This window comes from Dendrobates tinctorius, unplaced genomic scaffold, assembly GCF_039654945.1.
Source record: "Dendrobates tinctorius isolate UK_male_01 unplaced genomic scaffold, ASM3965494v1 ptg000133l, whole genome shotgun sequence".
In the NCBI taxonomy this organism is placed as follows: domain Eukaryota; kingdom Metazoa; phylum Chordata; class Amphibia; order Anura; family Dendrobatidae; genus Dendrobates; species Dendrobates tinctorius.
The window spans coordinates 21,259,950-21,273,414 of NW_027361801.1; the positions used below are offsets into that span (position 1 = coordinate 21,259,950).

General features: G+C 47.8%; 1 protein-coding gene across 2 annotated transcripts in view; it reads left to right on the forward strand.

Annotated features, from left to right (window-relative positions):
• Positions 1–13,465, forward strand: part of LOC141048128 (transmembrane 9 superfamily member 2-like) — an 80,481-nt gene that overhangs the window by 30,913 nt on the left and 36,103 nt on the right. For both annotated transcript variants that reach the window (XM_073543562.1, XM_073543563.1), the window contains 2 exons: positions 8,780–8,888; positions 11,469–11,601. In XM_073543562.1, the coding sequence (XP_073399663.1) occupies positions 8,780–8,888; positions 11,469–11,601 (242 nt within the window). The remainder of the gene's footprint in view (positions 1–8,779; positions 8,889–11,468; positions 11,602–13,465) is intronic.

The following is a 13,465-nucleotide window of genomic DNA, read 5'->3' on the forward strand; positions in this document are numbered from 1 at the left end:
CCCATGGACGTCTGTAGGATATATATTACCAATCTTAGTATTGTACACTTTACATTCGTGTTGGTATTTACAGGTGTCTAAAAATGCTGCAAAAAAGTGAGAAGGAGTCCTAGGGGTATGTGCACATGTTTAGTATTTGCTGCAGTTTACCGTGATATCTGAAATATCATACACAATCAGCTTATTATTTACCTTGCAGATTATAATTAGAAGCCACTTAATTTCTCCAGTAAATAAACTCTTGCACATTTTTCAGTGTTTTTCACCCATTCAAATGAATAGGGGGGAAAAACACATAAGAAACATAAGCATTTTACACAGCGTTTTTCCTGCCAAGAGTTGTGTTTTTTGTGCAGAAATTTCTGCTGCATATACTTAATGTGTGCACTACCTTTTTAATGTGAAAGTACAAAGAACTAGGTATATGAGGGAAAGATGGCAGTTGTCGAGACATACAAATTTCTGGACTGCTTGTTGGTAAGAGACTAAAAAATATCAAATGAAATTCCCAGTCATAATCTTTACTCTACCCCTGAAGTCAATGATATGTGGGAACGATTTATTTTCATCTAAGTTGTTAAAGGGAATGTGATGCCAAGTTTTTGCTACCCCATCCGAGAGCAGCATAATGTAGGCCCTGATTCCAGTGATGTGTCACTTACTGGGCTGCTTGCTGTCATTTTGATAAAATCCTTTTTTTTTTTTCTGCTGCAAATCTCCCAGTGTTCGGCATGCTGAGCTCTGTATAACCCTGCCCACGCCACTGATTGACAGCTTGCTGTGTACACTGCATAGGCAGAAAGCTGCCAATCAGTGAGGGTGCTGGGTTATACAGAGCCAATGAATATAGATTCTAACTGACAGCCGGTTTACATATTTTGTAGTGATAATCTCCTGCTGATAAAACGGTGATTTTCTCGTTCGCCTTATTGGGGGACACAGAGACCTTGGGTGTATGCTGCTGCCACTAGGAGGCTGACACTATGCACAAAAAAAGATAGCTCCTCCTCCGCAGTGTACACCCCACCGACCGGCAGAGAATTCCTCAGTTTAGCTTAGTGTCAGTAGGAGGTGGACACGGGTCTTTTATTAGACCCATATCTACCTCGTCGTGCGTCGTTCCTTTTCAGGTTCTACGGAGGGATACAGAGTGAAAAGTCACATCTGTACTCCCACATGGAGTCTGCAAGTACGGCGTGTACTGCCACCCCGTATCCTTGCAGTTCTCCGCGGCAGGACCAGCCAGACGGACGCCGACACCAAGACGTGCCAGCGACTCCAGGGGTCCTTGTCGCCAGTCTTCCTCCCACTCGCCTACCAGAGCCTGTCGGTTGGATGAGACGCAAGACTTCTTCAGACAGGTAACGGATCGTGGATGGGTGAGTATTAGGCCCCGGCTTCATATTTATTTACCTGGCTGCCCATTCCCGACGGTCACCTCTTCAATGGTCACAGGGGTAGGCGCTGCGGTCGCTCGCAGTCGCCACAAGGCTATAGGCAGCTCAATGTTGCTGGGCATCCCCCCCCTTCCCTCCCCCCCTTTCTGGGTACAGGGAGCACAGGGTTTTTTCCCATTGGGAGCGACTTGCGACTGCGGCGTCCCACTTTTTCGGACCTCCGCGCCGACCCCCTGCTGACAGGCGGCCGCCGCAACTAATTTAGGACCCGGCTTCAGTTCGGGCCTACCGCTGCGTCGCGGCCACGCCCCGCGCCCCTTTCTTCTAAGCGGGCTTCTCTCCCGCTCTTCCCAGGCCCTCCCACCGCCTGTCCTTCACCTGCCCAGCCTGTTATTGGCTAGAGGGCGGTGAATCGTTAACCCTGCGTGGTGCTCCGCCCTCCCTCCTCTCCTAAGGCGCGCTTTTTCTCAGGACGGCGCCATTTTCCCAGCCTGTTAGCCGGGCACCAGCTCCTCACTGGACAGCATCTTCTCCAGCTGGTTTTTTTCAGGAAGTCTGTCGGCCGGATTTCGCTCTGACCTGCATCCACTGACAGGTCGCAGAGCATCGCTTCTGGGGACACCGGACTGTGAGTAGCTCTGCACTGCAGACTGACCCTTCTCCGCCCTCTGTCCCCCAACCTTCCGGCATTACCTCAGCTTTTCACTATGTCTAAGTCTGATCGTACCCGCTCTACCGCCCCCCCCTGCACTTTAGTCAAGTACTTTGCATGTTCTTCGTGCAATCGCAAACTTCCCTCAGGCCAGTCCACTCCCCTCTGCCTGGATTGTAGCAATCCAATTCAGCCTGACGCCGTCCAGGAGCCATCTGCGTCCCCAGGTGAGAGTGAGCCCCCCATGCCTGGCTGGGCCTCCTCGCTATCTCAATCAGTGGCAGACCTCACCAGGGTGTCTCAGTCCCTGGTGGCCATTCTTGATAAGTTGCCCCTGGACTCTTCAGCAGGGCCAAGCAGGTCCCAAATTGTTCCATCTGAATCAGCCAGCGGTAGTCGCAAAAGACCCAGGCAAGATTCCCAGCCGGAATCCTCTCCTAGTCCCATCTCACCGCATAGCCCTTCTCACCAGTCTCCCTCTCGGGCCTCCTCTCCCGAGTCAGGGGAAGCGCTTTCGGACAGGTCATCTGAGGGGATTTTAGAGCTGGATTCAGACCAGGATGCAAGCATGAAGGTCACAGTGCAGGACCTCATTGCTGCGATCCATCATACCTTCGATATTGCTGACGCCCCTGCGAAATCCTCAGATCAGGAGGTTTCGTTCAGACGGGCAGAAACTCCCTCCAGGGTTTTTCCTTTCCATTCCCAGTTTGGGAAAATTTTTACCAAGGAAAGAGAGGATCCGACCAGAAGCTTTCAAAGAGGAAAACGTCTCGGCATACTCTACCCATTTGCTAAGGAGCTCACGGACAACTGGTCAGCCTCTCCCTCGGTCGATCCGCCCGTGTCCAGGCTATCCAATAACACAGTTCTCCCGCTTTCAGGCGTGGCGTCCCTAAAGGATTCTAATGACAGGATTATAGAATCCCTGGCGAAGTTTGCCTTTGAAGCGGCTTCAGCGGCGGTGTGTCCAATCTTTGCTTCATCCTGGACAGCAAAGACCATAGCCACGTGGGCAGACGACCTTCGGCAGGGCATCTTAGATAAGGCGCAACCGGAGCATTTGGCCAATCTCGACAATCAGATCTCCCATGCTGGGGACTATCTTCTCTCCGCTTCCCTGGATGCTGCATCCTGTGCAGTTCAGGCGTCAAGCAACGTTATTGCAATTCGACGTACACTTTGGCTAAAGGCATGGCAAGCGGACTTGTCTTCTAAAAAGTCCCTCACTAACCTGCCTTTTCAGGGGGTGCGCCTCTTTGGGTCCCAATTGGACCAGATTATTAAGGACGCCACCGGAGGCACGAGTTCACTCCTCCCTCAGTCCAAGCCTCGCAGACCCCCACTAAGGCGTCAGTTTCGACCCTTTCGGACTTTCCGCCGTTTCAATACGGCGGACAACTCCTCCAGCCAACAGAGACCGCAGGCTCGCCAGGAGAGAAGGAAAGTTTCCTTCAGACCCACTCCTTCCTGGCGACCCCACTCCTCCCAGGGCAGACCGTCCAGATCTAGATCTGGACGGTCTACTTCAGCATGACTATCATCGGGCACGCGAAGGGCCTTTCCAATTGGGAGGTCGACTTCTTTCCTTCAGGGACGTTTGGCTGGCCGCCGTGGAGGACGCCTGGGTCAGGGAGGTCGTATCCTCAGGATACAAGATAAAGTTCGTCTCTCTGCCACGGGATCGTTTCTTCGAATCCCGGCCTCCAAAGGATCCAGACTTGATCCCGGGGTTCTCTACAGCTATCGCCGCTCTCCTCAGTTCCGGGGTGATTGTGCCCGTTCCCGAATCGGAGCGCTTCACGGGGTTCTACTCGAACCTGTTTGTAGTGCCGAAAAAAGACGGCGCAGTTCGACCCATCTTGGATCTCAAGCTGCTTAACAAGAGGGTCCGCCTTCGCCACTTCTGCATGGAGTCGCTTCGCTCGGTCATCGCCTCCATGGAGGAGCAGGAATTCATGTGCTCAATAGACATCCAAGATGCCTATTTACATGTTCCAATTTTCTCCGGACATCAGAAGTTCCTGCGCTTTGCGATTCGACAGCACCACTACCAGTTTGTCGCACTGCCCTTCGGTCTTGCCACCGCTCCCAGAGTCTTCACGAAGATCATGGCTGCGTTGATGGCTTTGTTGAGAGTCAGAGGCCTCGTTCTTTTCCCGTACCTAGACGATATTCTGATCAAGGCTCCCTCATTCCAACAGGCTCACCAAAGTTTGTCAATCGTCCTGGACACTCTTTCCAATTTCGGGTGGATCGTCAACAGGAAAAAGTCCTGTCTGGTTCCTACCCAACGCCTGGTCTTTCTAGGTCTTCTGTTCGACACTCGTCGGTCAAGGGTCTTTCTCCCACAAGAAAAGATTCTCTCGCTGCAGACCTCGCGATTCCCATCCCTCCGTACAGCCATGAGGGTCCTGGGAAAGATGGTCGCGGCGATAGAGGCAGTTCCCTTTGCCCAATTTCACACCAGGCCTCTCCAGCAGGCCATTCTGTCGAAATGGAACAGGTCGCCTCGGTCCCTGGATCGCCCTGTCCATCTTTCTTACCGGATCAAGCGGTCTCTCAACTGGTGGTTGTCGTCACCTCTCATTCTATCGGGTCGATCCTTCCTTCCCATTCACTGGCAGATAGTAACCACAGATGCCAGTCTCCTCGGTTGGGGTGCTGTGTTCCGCAACCACACTGTTCCGGGTCGATGGTCGGATCGGGAATCAGCGCTACCGATCAACGTTCTGGAGATTCGAGCGATCCATCTTGCTCTGGTCCACTGGGAAAGGCTCCTCAAGGGACTGCCGGTACGGATTCAGACAGACAACGCCACAGCGGTGGCATATGTCAACCGCCAAGGGGGAACACGGAGTGTTTCAGCCCTGGCGGAGGTGTCCAAGATTCTTCGTTGGGCGGAGATTTCCGTCCCGACAATTTCCGCGGTTCACATTCCCGGCGTAGACAACTGGGCCGCTGATTTTCTCAGCCGCGGGGGTCTCGCGGCGGGAGAATGGTCCCTACATCCGGAAGTGTTTCATCTGCTCTGCCTTCGGTGGGGAACCCCGGATGTAGACCTCATGGCGTCTCGCCTCAAAAGGAAAGTCCCACAATTCGTGTCCAGGTCTCGGGACCCTCTGGCAGTGGGCGCCGACGCCCTGGCCGTTCCTTGGTCCCAGTTTGAACTTCCCTACCTGTTCCCTCCTCTGCCTCTTCTTCCCAAGCTGTTGAAGAAGATCAAGGCAGAAGGATTTCCGGTCATTCTCATCGCCCCGAATTGGCCCAGAAGGTCTTGGTTCGCGGACATTGTCAACCTTCTCGCGGACGCCCCCTGGAAGCTTCCAGACAGAACGAATCTGCTGTCTCAGGGTCCGATTTGCCACCCCAATTCTCGGCCGCTCAATTTAACGGTGTGGCTGTTGAGACCGAGGTTCTGAAACGAGCAGGATTTTCCGACCACGTAATTCAGACCATGATCCGAGCCAGAAAGCCATCATCTTCCAAGATTTACTACCGTACTTGGAAGGCCTATTTCACTTGGTGTGAGACCAATGACGTCGCGCCCATGTCCTTTTCGCTCCCTTCAGTCCTAGCGTTTCTTCAGGCAGGATTGGATGCGGGGCTTGCCCTCAGTTCCCTGAAGGGTCAAGTTTCGGCGCTGTCCATTCTGTTTCAGAAAACGTTGGCTTCCCGTCCTCAGGTTAAGACCTTTCTTCAGGGCGTGGCTCACACGGTCCCGCCGTACCGGGCGCCCGTGGATCCATGGGTTCTTAATCTGGTTCTTGAGGTTCTGCAAGGTCCGCCCTTTGAACCCCTCAGGGATATTTCCCTTTCTCTCCTTTCTTGGAAGGTAGCCTTTCTGGTGGCCATCACCTCCGTCCGGCGCGTGTCGGAATTGGCAGCTCTTTCGTGCCGCTCTCCCTTTCTGGTTCTCCACCAGGATAAGGTAGTTCTGCGGCCTCCGCCCTCGTTCCTTCCGAAGGTGGTGTCCTCGTTTCACCTCAACGAGGATATCGTGCTCCCGTCCTTTTGTCCGAATCCAACTCATCCCCGAGAGCGGTCCTTGAACAAGCTGGACCTGGTTAGGGCGGTAAGAGTCTATCTGTCTAGGACGACTTCCTTGCGAAAGACATAGTCTCTTTTCATTATCCCTGATGGAGCGCGGAAAGGTCACCCGGCGTCAAAAGCCACCATTGCTCGCTGGATCAGATCGGCTATCCTGGAAGCCTACCGTGTTAAGCGTCGCGGAGCCCCTCCGGGTATCAGGGCCCACTCTACTCGAGCAGTGGGTGCCTCCTGGGCGGTGCGCCACAGAGCTTCCGCACTGCAGCTTTGCAAAGCTGCAACATGGTCATCGGTTCACACGTTTGTGAAATTCTACAGAGTCCACACCTACGCTTCGGCGGACGCCAGCCTAGGTAGACGGATTCTGCAGGCCGCGGTGGTGAGTCCGCTGGCCTGATGGAAGTTTGTTTCCCACCCCAGGGACTGCTTTGGGACGTCCCAAGGTCTCTGTGTCCCCCAATAAGGCGAACGAGAAAACAGGATTTTTGGTTTGCTTACCGTAAAATCTGTTTCTCGGAGCCTTCATTGGGGGACACAGCACCCTCCCATGTTTTACAGCTCCTGTTCTTACTTTGGTTGAATGGTTACAGTTGAGTTGTTTATGTTGTCAACCTATTCTGTTACTTCTCCTACTGCTTTCTCACTAACTGAGGAATTCTCTCGGTGGGGTGTACACTGCGGAGGAGGAGCTATCTTTTTTTGTGCATAGTGTCAGCCTCCTAGTGGCAGCAGCATACACCCAAGGTCTCTGTGTCCCCCAATGAAGGCTCCGAGAAACAGATTTTACGGTAAGCAACCCAAAAATCCTGTTTTATCAAAACTACAGCAATCATCCCAGAAAGTGACACATCACTCAAATCAGTTTCTGCCCTTACATCATGCTGCGCTGAGATTCAGTGGCAAAAACCTGGTGACAGATTCCCTTTAGTGCAAAATCACATGTACAGTTGTGGCCAAAAGTATTGACACCCCTGCAATTTTCTCAGATAATACTCAGTTTCTTCCTGAAAATAATTGCAAACACAAATTCTTTGGTATTATCTTCATTTAATTTGTCTTAAATGAAAAAACACAAAAAGAATTGTCCTAAAGCCAAATTGGATATAATTCCACACCAAACATAAAAAAGAGGGTGGACAAAAGTATTGGCACTGTTCGAAAAATCATGTGATGCCTCTCTAATTTGTGTAATTAACAGCACCTGTAACTTACCTTTGGCACCTAACAGGTGTTGGCAATAACTAAATCACACTTGCAGCCAGTTGACATGGATTAAAGTTGACTCAACCTCTGTCCTGTGTCCTTGTGTGTACCACATTGAGCATGGAGAAAAGAAAGAAGACCAAAGAACTGTCTGAGGACTTGAGAAACCAAATTGTGAGGAAGCATGAGCAATCTCAAGGCTACAATTCCATTTCCAAAGACTAGAATGTTCCTGTGTCTACCGCGCGGTGTCATCAAGAAGTTTAAAGCCCATGGCACTGTGGCTAACCTCCCTAGATGTGGACGGAAAAGAAAAATTGACAAGAGATTTCAACGCAAGATTGTGCGGATGTTGGATAAAGAACCTCGACTAACATCCAAACAAGTTCAAGCTGCCCTGCAGTCCGAGGGTACAACAGTGTCAACCTGTACTATCCGTCGGCATCTGAATGAAAAGGGACTGTATGGTAGGAGACCCAGGAAGACCCCAATTCTTATCCCAAGACATAAAAAAGCCAGGCTGGAGATTGCCAAAACGTACCTGAAAAAGCCTAAAACGTTTTGGAAGAATGTTCTCTGGTCAGATGAGACAAAAGTAGAGCTTTTTGGGCAAAGGCATCAACATAGAGTTTACAGGAGAAAAAAAGAGGCATTCAAAGAAAAAAACACGGTCCCTACAGTCAAACATGGCAGAGGTTCCCTGATGTTTTGGGGTTGCTTTGCTGCCTCTGGCACTGGACTGCTTGACCGTGTGCATGGCATTATGAAGTCTGAAGACTACCAACTACTTTTGCAGCATAATGTAGGGCCCAGTGTGAGAAAGCTGGGTCTCCCTCAGAGGTCATGGGTCTTCCAGCAGGACAATGACCCAAAACACACTTCAAAAAGCACTAGAAAATGGTTTGAGAGAAAGCACTGGAGACTTCTAAGGTGGCCAGCAATGAGTCCAGACCTGAATCCCATAGAACACCTGTGGAGATATCTAAAAATGGCAGTTTGGAGAAGGCACCCTTCAAATATCAGGGACCTGGAGCAGTTTGCCAAAGAAGAATGGTCTAAAATTCCAGCAGAGCATTGTAAGAAACTCATTGATGGTTACCGGAAGCGGTTGGTCGCAGTTATTTTGCCTAAAGGTTGTGCAACCAAGTATTAGGCTGAGGGTGCCAATACTTTTGTCTGGCCCATTTTTGGAGTTTTGTGTGAAATGATCAATGTTTTGCTTTTTGCTTCATTCTCTTTTTTTGTGTTTTTTCATTTAAGACAAATTTAAATGAAGATAATACCAAAGGATGTGTTTGCAATCATTTTCAGGAAGAAACTGAGTATTATCTGGCAGAATTGCAGGGGTGTCAATACTTTAGGCCACAACTGTATGTATAGTACCATGGAAAAAATGCTGCAGAATAAGAACACTTTAAAAAAAAAATAATGAATATGCAAAAGAGATGTCTAATGATTTTTTTTCCTTGATCATCAGTATCATGAACTCGCTGGTAATTGTCCTCTTCCTCTCCGGTATGGTGGCCATGATTCTGTTACGAACCCTCCACAAGGATATTGCCCGTTACAACCAGATAGACTCATCGGTGAGTATCCTGTACCTGCTTGTTGTAATGTGCTGCTATCCGCCATTACCTGGGGCTGAGATTGCACAGACTGATAGTTTTCGGCCATGTATGGCACTGTAGCTGTTTTGTAAGTACAGCTTCTGACTTGTGCTTTGAAGGCATGCTGGGAGTTGTAGTTTCTCAACAGCTAGAGGATTGCAGACTCCTAAACTATGTATTAAACTAGGGAAGGTCAATCAGTACAGATGATTCAGAAGATTTGTAGGGCACAAGATGACTGCTCTCATCAGATCCTTACATGGGCTCCATTGCCCTAGAGGACACGTACTACTTGCATGGGACGCAGAGAATACTGTTGGTTGCTACAGTAATGGAGCCATTTAACCGGTTTCACCCTTTTTTGCAAGTGTAAGTTCAGATGCAGCATTTTTGCAGAATTTTGTTTTCTGTGCCACTAACCAGAGTGGTAACAGGAAAAATAAACACGTTTATGACACGTTTTTGCCTCATATTTACTTGTTTGGGCTTTTCTCCACCCGTTAGTCTGCGTACAAAAACGCTGAAAGAATTGACATTTGGGTGCGGACTTCAAAAAACACCAGCAGCTCAAAAAGACGCAAGGGGAAAAAAGAAACACATGCATGAAATTTTTTTTAAAAATCGTATTCACTTTGCTTGTTCTGTAAAACTCCGCAAAAAAAAAGCTGCAAGACACCACGTATGATCATAGCCTAATGCACTGTATTTTATAGGCTTTGCTGTCAGTTGTCCTTGAGCATTCAGCTAAATGTGCCTGGGGGAGCACACGTTTCTGCATGATCAGTAAGATATCACAAGTATAAGGTCACATGCACACATGGCATTTCCCGCTTTACTAGTTACCATAGGGACCTGCTGTGCCATCTTATGGCTTCCATTTTATATGTGGGTCAGAAGAAGAAGCATCCTGCCGTGCTCTGTTAGCGATCTTCCCCCACACAAGCATCGCCTCTATATTACACCACGTATGGATGTACACCACTATATAACACACCACTAGATGCATGCACATTCGCCACCACATGAATGCATGCATTCAGGAACACCACCATATAATACACCTCCATATGGATGTATGCGCAATCAGGGCTGTAGAGTCTGTGCCCATTTTGGTGGAGTCGATATAAAATGGACCAACTCAATACTCCTAAAATATATAATTGGGTACAGCAGTACAATGCATGATGTGCTGAATATTTTTTTTAATAATTTGGGAAAGTTATGAAGTGTCTGTTCTGTTACTGATCTGAAGATCTCGGCATTTAGTTGAGATGAATCTGTGCTGCCCTTTATGTACATGCTCAGTAGTGACCAGTGCTGTGGAGTCATAGTTGAGATGAATCTGTGCTGCACTTTATGTACATGCTCAGTAGTGAGGCAGTGCTGTGGAGTCATAGATGAGATGAATCTCTGCTGCACTTTATGTACATGCTCAGTAGTGACCAGTGCTGTGGAGTCGTAGTTGAGATGAATCTGTGCTGCACTTTATGTACATGCTCAGTAGTGACCATTGCTGTGGAGTCATAGTTGAGATGAATCTGTGCTGCACTTTATGTACATGCTCAGTAGTGAGGCAGTGCTGTGGAGTCGTAGTTGGGATGAATCTGTGCTGCACTTTATGTACATGCTCAGTAGTGACCAGTGCTGTGGAGTCAGTTGAGATGAATCTGTGCTGCACTTTATGTACATGCTTAGTAGTGACCAGTGCTGTGGAGTAGTAGATGAGATGAATCTGTGCTGCACTTTATGTACATACTCAGTAGCGAGGCTGTGGAGTCGTAGATGAGATGAATCTGTGCTGCACTCTATGCACATGCTCAGTAGTGACCAGTGCTGTGGAGTCGTAGATGAGATGAATCTGTGCTGCACTTTATGCACATGCTCAGTAGTGACCAGTGCTGTGGAGTCGTAGATGAGATGAATCTGTGCTGCACTTTATGCACATGCTCAGTAGTGACCAGTGCTGTGGAGTAGTAGATGAGATGAATCTGTGCTGCACTTTATGTACATACTCAGTAGCGAGGCTGTGGAGTCGTAGATGAGATGAATCTGTGCTGCACTTTATGTACATGCTCAGCAGTGACCAGTGCTATGGAGTCGTAGATGAGATGAATCTGTGCTGCACTTTATGTACATGCTCAGTAGTGACCAGTGCTGTGGAGTCATAGTTGAGGTGAATCTGTACTGCACTTTATGTACATGCTGTGGCATTTGAGAATGATTTGTGGAGGCAGAGTCAGTTGGAAGTCAGGAAAATTGAGGAATCGGAGGTTTGGCTTACCAACTCCACAGCCCTAGGTGCACCATCATGTAATACAGCACCATATAATACACGGCCATACAATACACTCCCATATGGATGCATGCAGATAAATCGAGGCACAGGCTTTGACACTGAATCATCTTTATGATTCAATATGGTTTTCCAATTTGTTCATTAAAAATAAAATATGGGCTGTCTGTGATAAGTTGTCCAGAAAAAATATCTCTGATCTGCACCCCTGCTTGCGTGCATCCTATTTGTACTGTGTATTGATGTGTGTCATTTCATGTCTGCAGGAAGATGCCCAGGAAGAATTTGGCTGGAAGTTGGTACATGGTGACATATTTAGACCGCCAAAGAAGGGAATGCTGCTCTCTGTCTTTCTGGGGCAGGGAACCCAGATTTTCATTATGACATTTATTACCTTATGTGAGTATCATGCGTCTGGTTAGGATATATGTGGTTGATGGATGTCTTGTAACTACCACTTTTGCACAAGCTGTAAATTCTGGGGTCTTAATCTTATGACGACTGGAGGTGTCCATCTTGTACTCTGTTTTTCCTATGACTGTCTAGGATGTTCATTTTTGTCATAGGATGCTAATCAAAGTATGAATGAGACCCTGGAGAAAAACTTGCTCCTATCACTATAGTTTAACCAATTAAATGGCGCTGTCAATCTCTGAGAATAACGTCATTGCCAGTGCCTGTGAGCATCGGTCCTCCATGAATCGACAGCTGGAAACCAATTGGTTAGGCGTCTTTCACACTTTATTTTTTTGTTTCAGTTAAAATCCGCCAAAAAGGCGGAAAAGCGGATCCGTTTGTAACTGATGTGAACGGATGGCACAGGATCCTTATTGTGACGGATCCGCAGAGAGAGAGAGAATTTTTTTCGTTTGCCAGAAAGGATGTCAGGGTTAATTTACTCCCTGACTTCCTTTCTCCGTGCATGCGCAATGGAAAATGCGGATCCAACAACAAAAAAAAGTTGCAAGGTCTGTCCAGGCATGCCGGCGGACGCAAAAAAATTGGCAGATCCTCACAAACGATCCGTCAAGATCCGCCAGTAATGCAACTCAATGGGGAAAAAAACGGATCCGCAAAAAAAAAATTGCGGATCCGGTTTTTTCAAAACCTGGCGGATTTTGACTGATGGTCAAAAACGGAAGTGTGAAAGAGGCCTTAGCATTGCATCCAAGCGTCTGTACGGCTTCCATAACTGCTATAGGCCTCCTGTTAAGCTCAGCCACTGTGTTGTGTTTCATGGGAGAACTGTGATTTTTCTATACACTTCTAAACAGCAGTGTTATGATTGGGTCACCGAGGAGGAGAGCAAGCCCAAGCTAAGCCACAGAAATCCAGAGAGGTTGGTAACTAAGCGGATTGCAGACCCCTGATCCTATCCACACAACTAGCAGTAGCAGTGGAGCATGCCTACGATGATCCTAGACGCCTTGGCGCAGCCGGAGAGCTAAGCCTAAAGCAAGAAAAGGGAAATCTAAACTGCCCCAGAGCAGACCCCAAAGGAATAGATAGCCCCCAAACATATATTGTCGGTGAGACCAGATGAAAACACAAACGCAAGCAGGAAAATAGACTGAGCAAATGATGGGGCCCACACTGACAGGACAGGAAAGGAAAGACACTGTTTGCAATCACGCAAAAAAACCTGCAAAAAAGCCCAACACGTCTGATGCAAAAAATACTGAAGTCGCACGACTTCGCCCACTATATCAACACTCTGGTATATTCTGAAAGCAGAGCAAAAAGAGGCCAATCTAATAAGGGACAAAAACAAACTGGCACAAGCAGTAACATATGGATGGTGATTCAGCACAGCCCCAGCTGAAACGCCTGAATTATGTTTTTTTTATTTTTTTGGGGCCCCCACAACATTGCAATTAAATTCCATAAGAGGCGATCAAAACATTTCCCAAATAGTATTAATAAAAATGTCAGCTCAAGCTGCAAAAAATTAACTTTCACACAGCCCCAGATCCCGAAAAATGAAGATGCTACAGATGTCTGAAAATGGCTACATAAACATTTTTTTTCTTACCAATTTTTGAATTTTTTTTTTTCACCACTAAAATAAAAAAAACTACTCTTTTGGTATCTGCGTACTTGTACTGACCTGGAGAATCATAATGTCCAGTCTGTTTTACCATATAGTGAATATGGTAAATAATAAAAAAACACACTTATTTTTTTTTCTTTTTTTTTTTTTTCCTTCTGTTTTACACTATACGGTAAAATGAGTTGTCATTCAAATGTACAACTGTTCCCGAAG